The 20,514-nt window shown below is 39.5% G+C and overlaps 1 protein-coding gene across 1 annotated transcript in view; it reads left to right on the top strand.

Annotated features, from left to right (window-relative positions):
* The window catches only part of METTL25 (methyltransferase like 25), a 169,247-nt gene that overhangs the window by 30,708 nt on the left and 118,025 nt on the right, over positions 1-20,514 (top strand). Inside the window, exon 3 of the mRNA XM_044677743.1 lies at positions 3,609-3,715. Within this exon, the coding sequence (XP_044533678.1) occupies positions 3,609-3,715 (107 nt within the window). The remainder of the gene's footprint in view (positions 1-3,608; positions 3,716-20,514) is intronic.

Genomic DNA, 20,514 nt, shown 5'->3' with positions numbered 1-20,514 from the left:
GTAGGGGTTTAAAAAAAATCTAATTGAGAATACTGGAAATATTAAATAATAATATCTAACATTTCTATATCACTTTAAAATTTACAAATGTCTTTACATATTGTTTAATTTAATCTTTATGATAACCCTATGAAGTAGCTACTGTTATTATCCTCATTTTATAGATGAGGAAACTCAGGCCGAGAGTATAAATGATTTACCCAAATAGTAAGGGTATGAGGTAGCATTTGAACTCAGATCTTCCTGATTCCAGGCCCTCATCTCTTTGCTATCAGATCATAAATATATTTCTCACATCATATTTTATTTTGTTGTTGTTATTTACTCATTTCATTGTGTCTGATTTTTTTTGGTCCCATCAGTATTCTGGGCCCTTCTATCCTCCACTATCTCCTGAAGACTGCCAACGGCATGTTTATTGTTTTCTGTCAGTCTCATCCTCTGCCATTTCCTTCTCCTTTTGTCTTCAAGCTCTCCCAACATCAGGGTCTTTTCCAGTGACTATTGTCTTCTCTTTATGTGGCCAAAGTCTTTAAGCTTCAGGCTTAGTATTTGTCCTTCCAATAAGTAGTCTGAATTAATTTCTTAAGTATTGACTGATTTAATCTCCTTGCTGTCCTAGGGACTCTCAAAAGTCTTCCCTAGCACCACAATTGAAAAACATTGATTCTGAGATACTTGCCTCAGATTCCAACTCTACTGGAAAAACTATACAGACTTGTTGGCAAAGTGATGTCTTTGCTTTTTAGCATGTTGTCCAGATTTGCTGTAGCTTTCCTTCTAAGGGGCAAGTGTCTTAATTTCCTGGCTGCAGTTAATGTCTTTCTGCAGTGATGCCAAGACTAAAATTGACTCTACTTCCACTTTTTCTATTTGCCAGGAAGTGATGAGACCAGTTGCCATCTTAGTTTATTGTTATTGGGTTTTTTTTAATGTAACACTTCAGGCTATCTTTTATACCCTGTTCTTTTACCCTCAGTAAAAGGTTTCTTAATTCTTCTTCACGTCCTGCCATCTGAGTGGCATTTGCATGTCTGAGATTGTTGATAAACCTCTGGGCAACCTTAATTGCAGCTTTTGATTCGTCCAGCCTGGCACTTCTCATGATGTACTCTACATATAAACTAAATAAATAAGGTGACAATATACAGCCTTGTCAAACTCCTTTTCCACTCTTAAACCAATCATTTGCTCTCTGTTTGAATATAACTGTTGCTTCTTAGTCCACATACATATTTCTCAGGAGACAAATAATATGATCTGCTACTCCCATCTTTTTGAGAACTTACCACATTTTGTTGTGATATACATAGTCAAAAGACTTTAATATAGTCAATGAAACTGAAGTAGGTCTTATTAAATATAATTTTTCAGTTATCTTTATTCAGAAGAATAATTTGCTCTTAGAAAGTTTAACTCTTAAAAATAATAATATATGTATAGTCTGTAGTTGTGTTTAGGGACAATTTAGTTAGTTCTAAAACCTGGAGGATCTGGGTTGGAGTCCCAAGTCTGATAACCATTGTCTTTGTTACCCTGGGCAATCATTTAAACTTTCTGTGCTCTAAACTAGTGGTTTTAAATTCAAAGAGAAATTAGCCCCGTGGGCTATATATTGACTTAGAAAGCCACACAATTAACAACATCTATATGGTGTTGTATTTTTATTTATTTTAGTAATCATTTTCCCATTATATTTCAATCTGGTTTAGAAGCACCCAATAGTTTTGCCCAAGTTTGACATCTCTGCTCTAAAAATATCCTCTAAAAAATGTAAATTGCCTGAAAGTTACTGATTTGTATTAGTAAAGGGAACTTCTTCACCTGGGGTTCCCTATACCAATGTAATCATAGATCCAATCCTTATCACGTTAATTTTTGATTAATATAGTCATTCACTATGAAATTTGTCTTCACTTAATGCAGTACTCTTTAATAAGTCATCAGTAAAGAAATTCAATCAAGAAGAGTCATTTCAAGGATGTGAAAGCTGAGACAAAGATCTTAAATGCCTTCCCAAAGCCATTACAAATACATAGCAGAAGCATAGTTTGGATCAAGTTCCTCTGATTCCAAATCCAGTCACTGGATTATGATAATTGAATTGGTAGAATATTCTAATACTTCCTAAGACATGGTTTTTTTTTTTTTAAACCCTTGTACTTCGGTGTATTGTCTCATAGGTGGAAGAGTGGTAAGGGTGGGCAATGGGGGTCAAGTGACTTGCCCAGGGTCACACACTGGGAAGTGTCTGAGGCCAGATTTGAACTTAGGACCTCCCGTCTCTAGGCCTGACTCTCACTCCACTGAGCTACCCAGCTGCCCCCAGACATGGTTTTAAAAATACTATGAAAGACAATTTAAATTATATCTTACTTATGCATAAAGTAGAATGATTGTTTTAAAAACTAGGTAAGTGAAGAAAACATTAGAAAAATTTGCCTAAGAAAAGGAAAAAAAAATGAGAAGGAATATGATGCCATTTCAGGTCCAGTAATATTGTAAATAAGCATACTTTACATATTTAAATTTTACATATTCATCAGGTTAAGCTGATATGGTTAACATCCTCTTTTTTTGGTTACTTAATCTGTATACTCTGTGCCTTTAGTTTTAGGATAAACTGTTCCTTCAATATTCATTAAATTTAGTAGTTTTTAGATGAGGAATCATTATTTTATTATCAACCAAAGCTCCAAATTTTGTTTGTGAAAGTAGCTTTTTATCTTTTCCTTCAGTATTAAAATATCAATCCAATTTGATACGTCACCTAGAAATGTATGCTTTATATGTATGGGGGCAGTATGTGTGTTTTTCTGTATTATTGAATATGGTTTTACCCTGAAAAGTATAATTTTGGTTTCTATCTCCAAGGACTTTAACTAATCTGGCATGCTTTTATTTCTCATAGTATGAGAGGCAAGTTTCAGTTTGAAAAGCTTCAGCAGATGTGGAAAAACATGATATTGTTGAATTTACTATTATTAGAGTGAAATGTAGAGAAATTGGAGTAAACATGGCATATATACTGTAATAGAAATGTAAAAACAGTTTTAAGGAAAGAAATTGCAATGGCAGAATCCATTTTATCCCCAATGGGATGAAATGTTATTCATACTTTTGCTTTCATGCATCAGATGATAATGATTCAGAAGGGATCTAATCTGAGCTAATGAGCATAGAAGCAGAAATAATGACATTATCATCCATCCAAAGGAACCCATCCAGCAATCAGCAGGCTGTATTCCAGGATTGGTTCTTCATGCAAACCTTTATGCCTTGCCTGTTCTGAGATAGATAGCAGTTCTGGGAAAGTACAAGGGAAATTAGTATTTTTGTAAACATCATATAGAAAAGGCATACATTTGTTTTTATATTCTTAATCTTCGACTTTCTTACTACTGTCAGTGTTTCTTGCATTGCTGGTTTTATTAATTCAGATTTGATACAGATGTGTAAATATAGCCACTAAGTTATTAACTGATCAATCACCCAAGTGAAACAGAACCGTTATGTGAGTGAAACTATAAACTGTTAACACCTGATAATTCAAAGTAAAGTGATTCTTTTGTGTCTGGATCATAAATGTTATTCTTCTTTTTTGTCAGGTAATAAGGTAAAGCCAGATGATTTTATGAATGCCAAAAAATCTCATGAAGTTCAGGTGATGTCAGAAATTATAGGATGTTTTGCAAATTTCTGTGGCATAAAACAGGTAAGGTCACCTGTCTGTTTTGGGGTGTCAAAAATCTGCCATGTTAATATTTCTTTGTCTTTTAATCTTCTGACTCCTGTGGAGCCTTTAAATCACAGATTCTTGACCTTCAGTCAATAAATTTAAAAAAATTTATAACTATTTCAATATAATTTTTGTCTTAGTAATCCTTAGTGTTTTATTTTTTGCATTTAAACCTTTTTCTGAGAGAGAGTCTAATATCTCTGCCAAAGGGGTCCATGATCCACAACAGTTCAAGAACTTGTGCTTTAAATGATAGTGGAAGCTTTTAATGTGCATAAAATGCCGAGAAAATATTTCATAATTATGAATGCCTTACTCCCAATGCATTATAATTATGGCTATTCATCTTCAAAGAAGTCATTACTATTAATATTTTTACAGAATTCCTGCCATCTATCAGACTTCTGCCCAAATATATCAGAGAAAAGGGTGAATCCTCTCAAAGCCTGTACCCCTGCCCTCCTCCCCACGTCACCTTCCCAATTACTGTAGAAGGCAACACCATCGTCCCAGTGCTTCAGACACACAGCCTAGCTTCACTGGGGACTCTTTCCTGTCTCTCCCTGTACACCCCATTTGTGGCCAAGATCGGTCCTTTGGCTCCTCTCCCATATGCCCTCTCTGTCATTGGGGTTGGCCCTCATCACCTCACACACACCTCCTGCAGCAGCCTCAGTTGTCTCCCACAAAGTGATTTCTTTTTGTTTTTTTGTTTTGTTTTGCTTTGTTTTGTTTTTTATGTGTGATGGTTTGGAGGTGGGTTCAGGCAATGCAGAGCATCCCTTCCTTACTCTTCCATCTTAGCTCCCAGAAGCAGAAGTCCCACCTCCAGACGATACAAAATCTTGTGTTTGGCTTTCACAGCCCTTCAGAATCCCCCTGCCTGCCCCCCCCCCAGGCTTCCAGGCTTATACTTGACCCCCTCCCATACTCTGACCCTCTGGCACTGGCCTCCTTGCTGTCTCTCGCACAGGACACCCAAAGCTTGGCTACGCACATTTTTCCTGACTGTCCTCCATGTCTGGAACACTCTCCTTCCTTATCTGTGCCTCCTGGCTTCCCTGGCTTCCCTCAGCTCCCAACTAAAATCCATCTCCACCCATCCCCGTTCTAGATCATTTCCTATTTATCCATGTTGTATTTGTTTGTTTATAATATACACAGACCTGTAGAGAGAGGGATTTACATGTTATCTCCCCCCTTATATTGCTAGCTGGCTTTCTTTGTATCCTCAGAGAGCACCACAGTGCCTAGGTCATAGTAGACACTAGGTAAAGACTTACTGACTTAATGACTGGCCCAGTATTAAAAATTGCAGCTCACATTTATATAGTTCATTAAGGTTTGCAAAGCATTAATGATATGTTTTGTTGTTTGATCCTTTCAGAAATTATGAGGTAGTTACTATTTACACTAATGATTGTGGGAATCTCTGTTAATATCTTTTATCTGCTGTTCTTCTATTTTATCGTCTGAGAACTCTCAGGAAGAAACAAAGTTTCTTCATCTGTGAAAGAAATGGGTTGGATTCAGTGATTTCTAAGTAACCTAACAGCTCAGAATTCTAGGATCTCAAGATCCTGTCACCTTGAAAGAGCATTGTTTCCCAGAATTCATGTGACCAATTTTTGGTATTTCTTACAGTGTTTCAGTTTAATTATTTGATTTTTTAAAAAATATAAGAATTTTAAGATTTTTTAAAGAAATATAAGCACCTTTAATATTTATAGTTTTTATAAAAGACATAAAGTTAGACTCCATTTCTTGTATTCTTAATGTGAATAGTTGATCTCACCTCCCCTTCTCCAGGAGAAAAAAGCTGCATTGGTCTTTAGCTCATTACTTCCTGCTTGGTAATACCAAACAAAAAGTTAATGTACCTTTATAGAACTTTTAATCTTACTTGGGCTCTAGGGCTCAAATAAATTAAGTAAAAATGCTACAATACTTTTATTGTTTTTGATACTTGCGAAACTATTCTTGATATCTGGGTTTGAACATATCTAAATTTCTTATCCCTTCAACAAAAAATATGTATTTTGAGTTAATGTATATTCCTAACTTTATTGACTGGTTTCAGGCATCTTGGACCCAAGAATTTCTTTTTTTAATGCCAAGTACTTTATGACTCAATAGTGAATATTTTAAAATCAAAAACAGCACTACAATGGAGCAGAAAAGAAAAGGAGAAAAGAAACAAGACTGCTTTATATTAAATTTATTCCATTATTCATTGATATATGCTAGACTAGAATTTATTTGTTCATACTTGGGAATAAGATGAAAATAGACTCTCAGTTATGGGGGGGGTCTATTTTAGTAATTGAAAAACAACAACAACAAAAAGGCTTTTGGTTTGATTACCTTTTAATTGAGGTGAGAGAGATTATAAAATTTTTAGGAGTTTTTCCTGATTGACTTCTTTAGCTATACTCACAAAACCACAGATATACATATATATGCACAGATATGTGTGTGTAAACATATATATGTGTATATAAACATATATGTTGCATATATAATTTAATTAAATCATGTAGAGTTATGAAAATAAATCTCATATTTATAACAACCAAGGCTCCATGAAACAAGGTTACAGATCACTCAAAAAATAGAAAAATTCTTTTTCTTTCACCTGTTCATACTTGTGTAATGGATAATATAGCATATGGTTCTCTTGTGATATTTTATAGTGTATTTTATATTTATAAAAAATGAAATGAAGGAAAATTTATGCGTGCTATAAATATTACAGATGGTCCTTAGTTTTATAAAAACATAAAAGACAATATTGAAGAAATATAACTAAATTAAAAAATAGCCTCAATTATCTTTATATTTGCCAATTCTAGTTATTTTCCCTTGTTACTTAAAAACTTCTGAAATAATTTTACATTTATTTTAGAAATAAAATACACTCATGAAAGAATTCTTCTCTTAATAGATATATTCACAAAACAAATGAAAAAACCTGTACTTGTACACATTTTCAGTTGTTTCTTGAAAGGAAGTAGTCACTGAATATAGTAGGTAGGCTTCTCCTACTGGCTAAGCTGGCTTGTATGTCAGCCTTTCCATCTCTGCTCCACAGCTTTGTCCAGAGTTTTGAGTCAGGGTCAGAAGGCTGATCTTAGTTCATCCAGGAATGATTTTAGAATTGTAAATTTATAACTCAAAAGGACTTTAAAAATCTAGTACAACTGAAAACTGAAATCTAGAGAACCTATCCCTCCCCAAGGTCATTCTGATATTTCGTATTAGATCCCATGAGTCTTACCCAAGTCCTCTAATTCATGGGATCAGCTACCATCTTTCTGCTCCCCCTTAGACTGTGAGTGCTTTTAGGATAAAGACCATCATTTACCACTTTTTATAACTTAGCACAGTCCCTGATATATAGTGGACACTTAATAAATGTTTATTGACTCTTTGCTTGCTCCAGTGAGTTGATGCGTGCTAATCAAACTCATTGGTAGGCTAGAATGTCAACTTATTAATTTTTCAGTGAATGATATAGCTATGAGACAGAACAGACTATTTATGTTAGCTAGTTGGTTCATACTCTTAGGATCATAGATTTACAGCATCTGGGAAAGAGACCTCAGAGACCATCTGATCTAACCCCCCTCTTTTAGAGATTACAAAAATTAGACACAATATTTAAATGACTTGCTTTTTAAGCTCACACCTTACTCTAAACCCATGCCCATTCCAGTATCCCATGTTGTTTCTCAGTGAGTAAGGCTATTTGTGAAAAGAAATTAAGATCAGTAAGTTACTTACTAAATATCATGTAAAGGAGAAGGAGTTTGATAGGATTAAGATGTTTCCATGATAGGCTGATGCATCACCCCTCTCCACTAAAGGACTAGAATGCTAATGTCACTGAGTCAGGGCAAACCTCTTTGTCCTCTGGAAAGTGTCCTGAGAAGCACAGATAAATTTCTTAACTTATGACTTCCTTGTTTATGCATTCCATTTACATCATCGCCCTTTTAATTTAATTCTATTTAAAAAGTCATTTATTAAGTGCCTTCTGTTACAAAACATTGCAGCAGACTTTAGGGATGCAGAAATGGAAAAAGTACATGGTTTGTGTGTTCAAAGAGTTTACAGAAGGGCTCAAATAGTGGCAGGAGAAATTAAGGAGATGAAGAACGTTTCTAGCTGGTAGATGAGGAAAGGTGTCATGGAAGAAGCTATGTCTAAGCAGTGCCTTGAAGCAAAGCCTGGATGAATAAAAAACACCTGGTAGGCGCTTACAACATGCCACGCACTGTGCTAAGTCCTGGAATTAAAAATTCAAAAGCAAGATAGACTTTATCCTCAAGGAGCTTGGCTTTGATAATGAAGCAAACAATAATATAAATGAGTGGTGTAAAGGAGTTATGTTTGATCTGCAGTTACAAAGATGGTGAGTGGAGTAATAAAGCAATCCACTGAGACATCATTCCAAAAGGCAGTGTGAGTGTGGATTTGCTTACACTTCTCAGAGCCACAAGTGGAAAGTGTGGGGTTATATACAGAGGCAGGGCTTAAAATATTCTGAGTGAAAATGAGGCTACATGATCTCAGAGAGTGCTGAGTGGTGTGGCTTAGATTTCAGGAGGTGGAGATGAGCCAGAAAAACTTCTATGTTTGAGGACTGGCTTATGCAAGTAAGTGGAGAAAGGAGGGGACAGGAGAAAGTAAAAAGATTTCTTTAAATGCCAGAATAGCAAGTTTTGATTTAGTTAATAAGTAGGTAGTGGAGAGTCACCCTAAGACTTTTAGCAGAATAGTGTGATCAAGCTGTACCTCAGGTACATGGCTTTGATAGCAGCAGATGGACAGAAGAGAGGAGACTGCTTCTTTGGTCCAGAGAAAAGAAAATAAGGTCCTGAATGAAGATTTCGTGGTATGTGGGAAAAGTAGTCACAGTAAAATAGGTGAGAACATAGGCTGGAGGTATCAGTAGGATATAACAGTTGATTATATGTTTGAGAAGGTAGAGGAAGCAGAAGAAGTAAAAGATGGCCTAAATGCTTTGATCTGAGTCACTGGGAAAATGGTGGTACAATCACCATAGAGAGGGTATTTGGAAGGAAGGTCAGTTATACAAGAAAGGTGATGAGCTCACATCAGAATAGAGAAGTCTAGAGGAAAGTAAATAGGTTTCTTCTCCCAAGCAAGACCAACCAACTGTAGGACCAACCTTTCTGTAGGACCCCTACATAAAGCATTTCCCTCATTTCCTAAAACAATTCACTTGGCTATAGGATCTGAAATTCTATCAAATATATACTTGAATCAGATTGATAAGTATTCTCCTTTAAAAAGGTCTCACGTATTAGTGGAAATTTACCAAATCAGATTATTTTTCTCCAAATAGCTTATTGAGACAACTGCACTGAGAAAATAAGTTCTGAATGGAAGTTAACATTAGAAAATTAATTTGTTTGCTTTCAGCACTTATGGAGATGGAGGATAGATTTACCCCTACTTCTCATCAGTATAGGCCAGTGTCACTGAGGGGTTGATGTTCACCCTTCATTTACAAAAGCTAGTGACATCACAGGGTTCTGTTTTGGCTTGCACTTGATTTAGCTTTAAGCCTCACTCTCTTTTCCAAAGTCATCAAAGTCTGGTGGCAAGATAGAAGCCAGGATGACTGGCAATGACCTAGGATGCAGTGCATGATGGGTATCTTCTCTTTCTAACCAAGCTCTAAGAACTCCACAGCCCCTGCTTCAGCCACCTTTATGGCCATTAGAACAAATTGCTCTCATCTACCCATTCCACTTGGGGAAATCTTAACATAGCTGGGTTAGATTTCTCCCCCTAAGTCACCAATGGGTTTGAGGCCTATCAGTTACTCTCATCCTGGTTTAACCTTCCTGCCGAGATGCTTTTATTAAAGTGTGGCCACTGTGCATCTGAGACCTTCTTGGAGTCACAGTTGTGTAAGAGGGAAAAGGGTTTTTTTGATTGGCTATATTAATATTTAAAGGTGTGGTCACCAAGGAACTGAATAAATACCAATTCCTAAAATGATTTTAGTAATTTATTTACAAAATATAGGAGAGAGTGGAAGTAGAGAGATGGAAGAGGGTAGAGTAAGAGATCTAACTTAATGAACTAGATTTGTATTCAAGTCTGGGCTTTACTCTGGTAGGGCTCTAGAGGCCCAGCTGGAGAGCCTAAAACTCAATTAACAAGGGGTTTAGTCACAAGGGCTTCTCCTAGTCGAGGGCCCCTCCGGAGGCTAAGGCAGGCAGCCTTCTTCACTCACCTCGTGTAGTTCTAAGGGAGAAATTTAAGAACAGTTTCACCAAGGCCTCAGGGTCCCAGGTCCAAGAAACGAACGAGAAGAGTGGATCTAACTTACTGAACTCTCTTTTAAAGGGGCTTCTTTTGCGTCGCTTCCTGTGCCTTTCTCTTAGTTTACATGTCCAATCACAACAGAGGAGGCAGTCAAGTCAGTAAATTCTGATTCTTCACTCACTCTAGCACACATAGGTCGCAGACCTTCCAACTTGTGATTCAAGTAGAGTTGTTTACACTTATGGTGATTAGATTTGAGAATGGGCAAGGTAGATTTAATATCATTATCACAGGTGAAAGGTGGACACAAAAGGTGAATGAGAATAAATGGCCTCAGGGAGCCCTCACAGCAGAGGTGCTGGACCTCTCAGAACACCTCCTAGAGGGCAGCAGGGGCATTAGGTAAAGAGGGGAAGACAAGTGTAGATAAGATTTTGCCTAGAGTTGCCCCTTGCTCAGGAAAGGAGGAGGGATTGCCTTTTTTTGAAGGCATTTGCTTCAGATAACCCAGGATTCAGTATTTTGCATTAATAGTATATATCAACAATAATTAGCCGTGTGAACTGGTCTGGGAACTTAACCGTCATTTATAATATTGTTTCTGTGGGAAAATTGATCCCAAATTCCAAAAACTAACTTCCAAATAAACTTTTGGAGTCCAACCTATTCATAAGTTGAGGACTTTCTAGAATTAAATACATTTTGTTGAATTTTTTTAAACCCCAAAAAGATGTAGTCCAAAGAAGAACTTGGGGAGGATAAGAGGCTATTTCAAATATTTATTGCTCCAAAGGAAGCTTGGTGGCTCATCAGAGAGACAGGTCTAGAGTTAGGAGGACCGAGGTTCAAATCTGGCCTCAGACACTTCCTAGCCGTGTGACCCTGAGCAAATCATTTAACTCCAATTGTCTAGCCCTTGCCACCTTTCTGCATTGAAACATATTTTGTGTGGATTCTGAGACGAAAGGTAAGGGTTTTTAAAATATATAGCAGATGGAAATTATAGGAAAACAACTCTTTAACTTAGAATATAGATGAATTTTCTAATAGCTATATCTAATCTGAAAGTGGAACAAGATCTCTTGAAATATACTAAATTCTGCTTTGCCAGAAAGGTTAAAGCAGATAGTTAATGACTTTCTGTCTGGGATGCTATGGAAAGAATTATTCTGTGAAGAAAGTTGAACTAGATAAACTTCTGAAGTCCCTTCTAACATTAAAATTAGATGATTTGTTTTTCTTCTTCTTTTGTTTTGAAAATGAGAATAAAACTTTGAATGGGAAAGGAAAATGATCATTGCTGTTTCAATTTCCCATTGCAGTTGTAGGCTTTGGAGAGGTATGGTTTGAGAAGGCTTTTGAACACAGACCAGAAGACTGCTTGGTAAAGTTTGTGGGGAAGGGTGTTCCTGAGCATAGGGAATAATATGTCTGAAGGCATTTTCTGGCTGTATTATTGTAATTTTACCCTCATTAGACTCATTGCTTCCAGGACCATACCACTGAGATCATTTTTCTCAGTTACAGCTCTGACCACATCATCACTCTTTTCAAAACCTCTCATTGGCTCTTTGTTGACCTTCCCAAAATCAATATCCTTACCATATGATATAAACTTTTCCACCAAGCAGTTCCTTAATATTTAACCTTGACATTTCCTACTACAAGGCCCCAATTGATTCTCTGTTCTGCCTGTCATATATTTACCATTGCTCACTTAGAATCTTGGGCCCTTCCTCACACTGTTGTTAAATTACTTTTTAGCCATGTCTGTCTCTTTGTAGCTCCATTTGAGGTTTGTCATTTCCTTTTCCATCTCATCTTACAAATGAGGAAACTGAGGCAAATCGGGTCAAGTGACTTGCCCTACATCACACAGAGAGTAAATGTCTGAGACCAGATTTAAAATCAGGAAGATGAGTCTTTCTAACTTCATGCCCAGCACTCTATTCAATTTGCCACCTAGTGTATGGGATGAGTATTGATGGTAGATGGTGGGTATCTAGACTCCCCCCTTGTTAGCTTTCAATGGGCCAGATCAGCTATCACTCACCCCCACCCCAGGGGAGACCTATGAGGGAATAAACTCGGTGAGCTTCCTAAACTAGCAAAGCTATAGTGGGGATGTTGAAGGAAGGCATTGGGGTTCAGTTGTGACCCTAATGGATTGGATCCCACCCTCAGAGCCAGCCCTGTTCAGACAAACCTCCCCCAACTCCCAAGTACAGGTAGCTTTAACCCCTCAAGATGGAGTTAGGTAATGATTGTCTTCCCCTCAGCCCCAAGATCAGTCACCTCCCCCTCAGTGTACTGCTCCAGACTCTAAGTATTAAACTAACAGGAGTTTATTAAAGGATAAATTAAATTCAGGGTACAAGGGGAAAAGGCATAGAGGAATCCAGGAAGGAGGGGAAAGGATGAACTTCACTATCAGCTAAGTCTTCTCCCCAAGAGAGCAGCTCTGGACTTCTTCTGTGGCTTGGTCACAGTAGCCCACTCTCTCTTCCCCCTACAATCTCCTATCAAATATTTCTAACTAAAATAAAAGGGAAGTAACAGATCAATGGATTCAGGCAGGATCAGGGAAAGGATTCCCCCTCATTCAAAGCCGTTCCCCCCAGAAGTTTGGCCTCTCTGGCCAAATTGGAGAATGGCTGTTGGTATTTGTGATCTCCCAACAGTCACATATAAAAATACAGAGGAACCCAATTTACTCAGGACCCCCCAAAATCCAAACCCTCCCAATCAAAGAATCAATGCCTCAGCTCCTTGCCCTGTCAGGAGAGAAGTGACAGTTGAGGACCTTCAGAATTCTCCTCCAAACTCCTCTTGCTGCTGGCCCCTCCCAAATGGAATTCTCTCAGGGTTCCATGGGGTCAGCTTCCTGCCCCCTTCCAAGAGGAGTGCTTAGTCATCCTTGATTTACTCCAAATCCACACTTTCACTAGCTGCCCATTTCTTCTACTAATTCATATAAAAAATTCAGCTCTTCCTAATTTGTTCTTTCCCCATAAGAGCTTCCCTAATGAAATGGTGATTCAGCATCCTACTTTAACATATTATTCATTGCATCTGTACACATTGCACAGACTTTGAGGAGGATAGAGCAAGCCTTCTAGGGCAGGGACTCTTTGGTTTGGTCTTTACAGTGTTAAGTGTCATGACTTGCTCATAAAGGAGAGGAATCTGATGTGTGATTTTATGGGTACTGGGATCTCTCACCTGAGGAGACTTCTTAGTTAGGCTGGCACCTTTTTTGCTATATCTAGTCTTTGAGAATTGCCTAAAATGCTAGAAAGTTAAGTGATTTACCCAGGATCACACAGGTAGTGTTTGTCAGAGGCTGAACCTAAACTTAGGCCTCCTGATGCTCATTTTCTCCTATACAAAGCCATCTTTCAATGAGTTGTTTTTTTTTAATTCAGTTCTGTTCAGTAAATATTCATTAATTATTCCCAATGTGCCAGGCACTGTGCTAAGTGCTAGGGATACATATAAAGAGAAGAGTCCCTGCCTTTGAGCTTACAGTCAAAATGGAGGAAGGCAGTGCCCAGAAGGAAGCTGAAAGGGACAGATGGGAACAGGGGCCAGGAGTATGATGTTTGTGGAGTTGAAACCAAGCGGAGCTGCTGATGGAAAATGAGAACTTAGCTGGAAAGTTCTGTGCCCTCTTTTTTTTTTTAAACCCTTACCTTCCATCTTGGAATCAATACTGTGCAATCAAGGCAGGAGAGTAGTATGGGCTAGATAATGTGAGTTAAGTGACTTGCCCAGGGTCATAGAGCCAGGAAGTTCCTGAGGCCAGATTTGAACCCAGTACCTCTGGTCTCTAAGCCTGGCACTGAGCCTCCTAGCTGCCTCTTGTGCCCTCTTTAAAGGAAAACTTTGGAAAGAGTTTATTGCTGCATCCTCGAGCCCTCCCATCAGAGGAGAGAGGCCATTGAGAAAACTGAGGAGGTTTTGAGTATCACAGGCTGAGCCAGGATGCATGATGGTGAAATTTCAAGTGATCAGTTTTTCTTGAGAGAGGCATGACGTTCATAGAGTTGAGCAAAGCTGCTAATGGGGGGAATGCCTCTCGTGTTAGCCAATTATATATGCTTATTCAGTTAGTTGAGTTGAAATTCTCCAAGGCTCAGTCCTGAAACCTTCTGCTTTGTCTTTCAATATTCTCTTCCTCAAATAGTTCATCAATTTCAATAATTCAGCTGTTGCTAATATTTGATGATTCCCAAGATTATATATATATCTAATTGTATCCTTTCCCCCAGGCTCTAGGCCTTATACCATGTGACATGGAATCTTAGAGTCAACTGTGACTTACTTTATTTCTTTCATTCCTTATTTTAAGACATTAACCAATCTTTGTCCTTTAAAGGCCAAGGCCTACAAACACTTTTCTTCTCCACATCTGTGGCCATCTCCTTCATCTAGGACCTGTTATGGAATGTGAGTAGTATAAAGATCTTAATAGAACATCTAGTCCAGTGGAACTAAAAGTGTGGTCCAGAGACCCTCAAGAGTCCATGAGACTCTTTCAGGAGATCCATGAGGCAAAAAATATTTTTGTAATAATTAAAATTTTAAGTATTTATAAATATAAGTCACATAAGTACAGCGAGGTGGCACAGTGGATAGAGTGGCAGGTCTGGAGTCAAGAAGACTCATTTATCTGAGTTCAAATCCAACTACAGACACCTATTTGCTCTGTGACCCTGGGCAAGTCACTTAACTGTTTCCCTCAGGTTCCTCTTCTATAAAATGAGCTGGGGAAGGAACTGGCAAACTACTTCAGTATTTTTGCCAAGAAAACCCCAAATGGAATCACAAAGAGTCTGACAACTGAAATGATTGAACAATTAAAAACCCACATAAACAAAAGCTCTTTGAGGGAAAGTCCTCAATCGTTTTTTTTAAAAACCTTTACCTTCTGCCTTAGAATCAATACTAGGTATTGGTTCCAAGGCAGAAGAGTGGTAAGGGTTAGGCAACAGGGGTTAAGTGACTTGCCCATGTACACACAACTAGGAAGTGGCTAAGGTCAGATTTGAACCCAGGACCTCCCATCTCTAGGCCTGGCTCTCCATCCACTGAGCTACCCAGCTGCTCCCCCTCCCCCATCAGTTTTAAGAGTATAAAGGGATCATGAGACCAAAAATATCTGGGAATTGATAATGTATTATGTCCCTTCTCCCGGTTTAACAGAAAAGGTCATTATGGCAGAGGGAGATAATGTGATTTGCTGGGTACGTATAGCTGGTTTTTAGCAGAAATAGAAATAGAAGCCAGGTCTTCAGACCCTCGTTCCATTGCCAGATATCCGAGATGATCTTTCTCTTTTCAAAACAGATTAGAAGAAGGAGATCTTATATGTTGCTGTTGGACTAATTACTTTATAGTGCCTGAGGAGCAAGGCAAGAGGGAAAGAAGTTGTAGTAGAGGGAGGGTCCATCTGCCCCAGGAAGCCTTCTTAAGACTTTGACAGTCCCTTGGGGGGTTCAGCAGGCACTTGGATCCATCCAGGCCAACTCTAGAAGCAACATGGTGTAATATATTCTCTGACTACCTCTACACCCCAAGTAGTATAGGAGTATGCAACATCTTCTTTTACTTTGTAGACCCAAGAATGCATAAAACAGTATCTGTGTGAGAAAGACACAGGGAGAGATGGAGAGATTGAGGGGGGTGTGGGGGTGTTGGGGCTCAGGATTATAGAGAGGGAGATTTCATCCTTAGAGTTTGACTTAATATCAGAATGGACTTGCCTGGGTGGTAGCAAACTCTCTGTCCCTGGCAGTATTTTAGTGATGGCTAAATTCTCATCTTTCAGGATATAGAAGAGATTCTTGTACTAAAAGAGGTTAAAGTAGAGGCTTGCAGTCTCCTTCCTTGGTTCATAGGAGGAAGCTTCTAAAGACCACAGAGAACAGAGGTGGGCGAGGCCAGCTTCCAATTCTAGTAGGAGCCGCCTCTGGCCCTCATCTTGTAGAAGCTACTACAAGACAGATATTCACAGTGTACCCTACCTTTTTTTTTTCTATTCTCCCTCTCTGAGTGTGAGGTCTAATGGGGAAACACTTGTGGGTAAATGAGACCAAGAAACCTTGTTTCTTTGTGTTTTGTGATAAGGTTGGTTTAGGAATTAATCTTGAAAAGAGACAGTATAAAATGTTCAAATCATGATGAAACACCAAGTAAGAGGTGATAAATCTAGATATGCTGAGGTCTAAGGAACAAAAGGAATTTATAGAGCAGAAAAGGATAGTAGAGACATAGTCCATCTCCCTTATTTTCACCAGAGCATGTTGGAGTTCATATGTAGAAGGTGATTTGCTTGGTTGACTTAGCAAGTTAATAGCCAGGTCAAGACTAGAGCCCAGCTTTTCTGACTAGGTAAAGTGGCAGCATTATGTTAAAAATCCTCGAGGTCTGGGTTCTCCTTCTGGCTGTGATATTTACTTGTTCTATGACCTTTGGCAGATTCATTTCTCCGGAACTTCATTTTCCAACCTTTAAAGTTGAATTTGGGCTAGATAAGCAGCCTCAACTTGGAGTCCAAGTTCTTAGCTAAAGAATAAAAAAGATCTTTAAAGCAGGAAGACATATGACCCGATCCTAAAAGAAGTTGAAGGTGCCCACATCCAAGCCCAAAATATTTCAGAGGCCGGGTATTCCATTAGAGTTGGAAATTTGACAGGTCCAGCTGGGACTGGGAGAACAACGTTGGAAGATATGTGTCAGAGGGAAAATCCACCTGGAAGAATTGGAAGAGAAAGGTCATTGAGTGTTTGAGATTGGGTCATTGAGAAAGACTGCTATATGGAAGAAGGATTAGACTTGTTCTGCTTGGCACCAACCAGGATGACTAGAAGCTAGGAGGTGGCAATTACAAAGAGGCAGATTTTCACTCTGTGTAAGGAACAACTTTCCAAGCCATTAGAACTATCCCCGAGTGGATTAGGTTCCCCCAGGAGATAGTCCTGTCCCGTCATTACAGGTCTCCAAGCAAAGGCATGAGCAGGAGTGTGTGGCACATGTTCTGTTTGATGCCCATTAAGTGCTAACCATCTGTCTGTCTAGGGACGAGGTATACATTCCCACTCCCTTGATCTAGGGATTCCAAAAACATACCTGAAAAATAATTCCTTTTACAACATACCTGATAAGTAGGCATAAAATTTTTGTTTGAAGACCTCTGATGAGGTTGAACCCACTACATTCCAGAAAATACCTAACATTAAGGTTTGCAAAGTACTTTAAAAATATAAGCCCATTTTATCCTTTCAATGTTGTCCACATCTTATGGATGAGGCAACTGAAGCAGAGAGAGGTTAAGTGGCTTGTCCAAGGTCACAAAAGTAGGAGTAAATATTTGAGGCCATATTTGAACTCAAGTCTTCCCAGCTGCAGGTTCAGCTGTCTCTCTATATCCCTTGTGTTGCCTAGTGGCCTCCACAAACCACTGGATCTGCTTTTGGATGGCCTCGTTAAGTTTTTCTAGCACCAACTGTAAGGATGGGATTTGTGCAAGGGGGATGGGACAAAAGGAGCCAGAAGAAGGCAGTTGTTGACAGTTGCTGACAGTTGAGACCAAGGGGATTCTGGGAGAGTCTCTGGAGGAAGAAGGAGGAGGAAATTCGGTCTTCCAGTGGAGGACTGAGGAGAGAGGAGGAGGACATCCCAGCTTGGATCTAGTCCTGAGGGCTTCCTGAGGATCTTGCTTTTGGAAATTGTAACCCTGATTCCCTGATCAAAGCCATTCCATCGTATCTCTCCCATCAAGACTTCAACTATGGAGTTAGCTAAGTTTTTGGACTCCATTTATAAGAATAAAGAGAGCCAGAAACCAATGTTATAATAGAGGAGAGAGAGACATAGAGAGAAAGAGAGAGAGAGTCTATGAAGAGAGACTCTCTTCTAGCTCTCCCCTCCTGTCGAATATGCACTGCCAAGACTTTGAGGGGGGGGGTCACCCCACAAAACTGGGTGACCTGGATGGTTGTGCCACCCCACAGAAGTTGGGGATGAGGTTTCTCTATAAGATGAAGTATTGGGTACCCCAATCCGATTCTGAATGAGGGTGGGGTTCACGCAAGCCTACCCTGAGGTCAGTCAACTTCACAGCCTGTGGTCTGGCTCCAAGATGGAGGCAGCCAGACCAAGCTGTGATTCCCCTCCCCTTCGTCTCTCAGGCACTCTGGAACGCTATCTGACTAATGAATATCTTTTATTAATATCAATATAGGGATTGGGGAAAGGGGTGAAGGGCAGAGAGATTTGGGGGTGCTCTCTTCTCTATTTCTATGCCGTCCGTCACTCAGGTGGGAACCTTTGGGGTTCCCACTCCTAAGCGGCTCCCCCCGCCTCTTCTTCAGATTCTATTTCTATTTCCTATTTCTATCCTTTTCTATAATTGCAAGACAAACCAGAAAGGGTCTCTCAGCAAGGTTGGGTAATGGGAGAAGAACCCTAAGAGATTGCTCCCAAAATGGAGACCCAAAACTTAGCTAACGCTATGATTGAAGTCTTGCTGGGTGAGAAGCGATGGGATGCCTTTGACCAGGGAATCGGGGTTTCAGTGTCTACAGATTGATCCTCAGGAAGCCCTCAGGACTGGATTTGAGCTGAGATGTTCTCCTCCTCCCTCTCTCATTCCCCTGCCAGAAGTCCTTCCCTTCTTCTCTCCTCCAGAGAATTACCCAGAATCCCTCTCTGGTCCCAACTGTCAGTAACTGTCACCAACGGCCTTCTCTGGCTCTTTTTGTCCCATCCCCCATCCTGACACATTTTAGGAGTCTTAGTCTCTTAGTCTCCTTCTCCCATTATCCAACCTTGCTGAGAGACCCCCTTATAGTCAAAACTTATAATTATAGAAAAGGATAGAATCAGAGAACTAGAAATAAAAACAGAAGGAGAAGGGGTAGGGAAGAAGCTTAGGAGTGAGAACCCCAAAAGTTCCCTCCTAAGAGACAGACTCTATAGAAATAGCAAAGAGGGCACTACAAAATCCCCATCCCTGAATTGCAAATAATAAAAGCCATTCATCAGTCAGATAGCATTCCAGAGTGCCTGAGAGACAACAGAAAGGGGAACCACAGCTTGGTTTGGGTGCCTCCATCTTGAAGCCAGACCACCTGCTGTGAAATTAACTGATCAGGGGGAGGTTTGTGTGAACCCCGTCCTCATTCAGAATCAGATTGGAGTACCACATACTTCATCTTATAGGGAAGCCTCGCCCCCAACTCCTGAGGGGCGGCATGACCATCCAGGTCATCCAGTTTTGAGGTGACACCCCCTTAAAGTCTCCCAGTTATATTCGGCCCCAGGGGAGAGCTAGAAGAGAGGCTCACCACATAGATTCTCTATCAAACATCGGTTACTGGTTCTCATTATTCTTACACAAGTCTTCATTGACTTTTCTGTAGCTGCCCTCCCATTTGTTCCCCCCACACTAAAAAGAACGAGGTTTTATCCTTCAGAATAGAAGGCCTTCAAGTACTTGAAGACAGAGATCATTTCCCCATGATTCATCTTCTCAATGAATGTTGCATAGAGTGGGAAGAGAAGACAGGCAGGTGGAGCCATTTAGAGGCTCTTTGAATAGTCCAGGCAGCAGGTGTTGAGGCTCTTAACTAGGATCGTGGCTGCTGGAGCAGAAAGAAAGGGATAAACATGAAAAATGGGAGGAAGGGGAAGAGTAGAACCCCCAAGGGGGAACACCAACTGGACAGCTAGCACAGACTTCATCCAAGGAAGAGGATTTATAATCAAACCTACACACAGTCTTCATATGGCATGAACTCAAGGCCTTTCACCATTCTCATTGCTTTCCTCTGGAAAAAAAGCTAAGTTTTCTCTGTTTTGTTTTCTCTGCCTGTCCCCCATCCCCAAATGCTCTCCTTCTTCATCTTCACCTACAGGCTTCCTTGACTTCCTTTAAGACCCAGCCAAAGTCTCTTCTACAGGGACCCTTTCTCAAGTCCTCTTAATTCCAGTGTTTTCTCTCCGTTATTCTTATTTAGCTTGTATATAGCTTGTATATATTTGTTTGTTGTCTCCTTGCATTAGATTGTGAGCTCCTTGAGAGCAGGAACTATCTTTTTCCTCTTTCCATATTTCCAGCAAATTTCCTGGCACATAATAGGTACTTAATATTTATTGATTGATTGATTATCAGTGTCCTTCCTAAATACTCAGAACTGAACATAGTATTCCAGATTTGGCCCAGACATGTCAGAGTATCTTGGGAATATAACATCTTTATTCCTGGAAACAGTGCTTCCTCAGTGAAGGCCAAGAGAGAATTAACTTTTTGGCTTTCCCATCTCACTGTTGGCTTATATTGAGCAGTCCCCTAAAGCTCCCAGATCCTTTCCAGACAAATTGCTCTTTAACCATTCTTTCCACATTTTGTCTTTTGAAGTTATATTTTTTAACCCAAGTGTAAGACTTAACAATTATGCTTATTAAAT

This window comes from Gracilinanus agilis, chromosome 5 (genome assembly GCF_016433145.1).
Source record: "Gracilinanus agilis isolate LMUSP501 chromosome 5, AgileGrace, whole genome shotgun sequence".
In the NCBI taxonomy this organism is placed as follows: domain Eukaryota; kingdom Metazoa; phylum Chordata; class Mammalia; order Didelphimorphia; family Didelphidae; genus Gracilinanus; species Gracilinanus agilis.
Note: the sequence above shows the minus strand (reverse complement) of the source record. Positions and strands in the feature narration are given on the sequence as shown.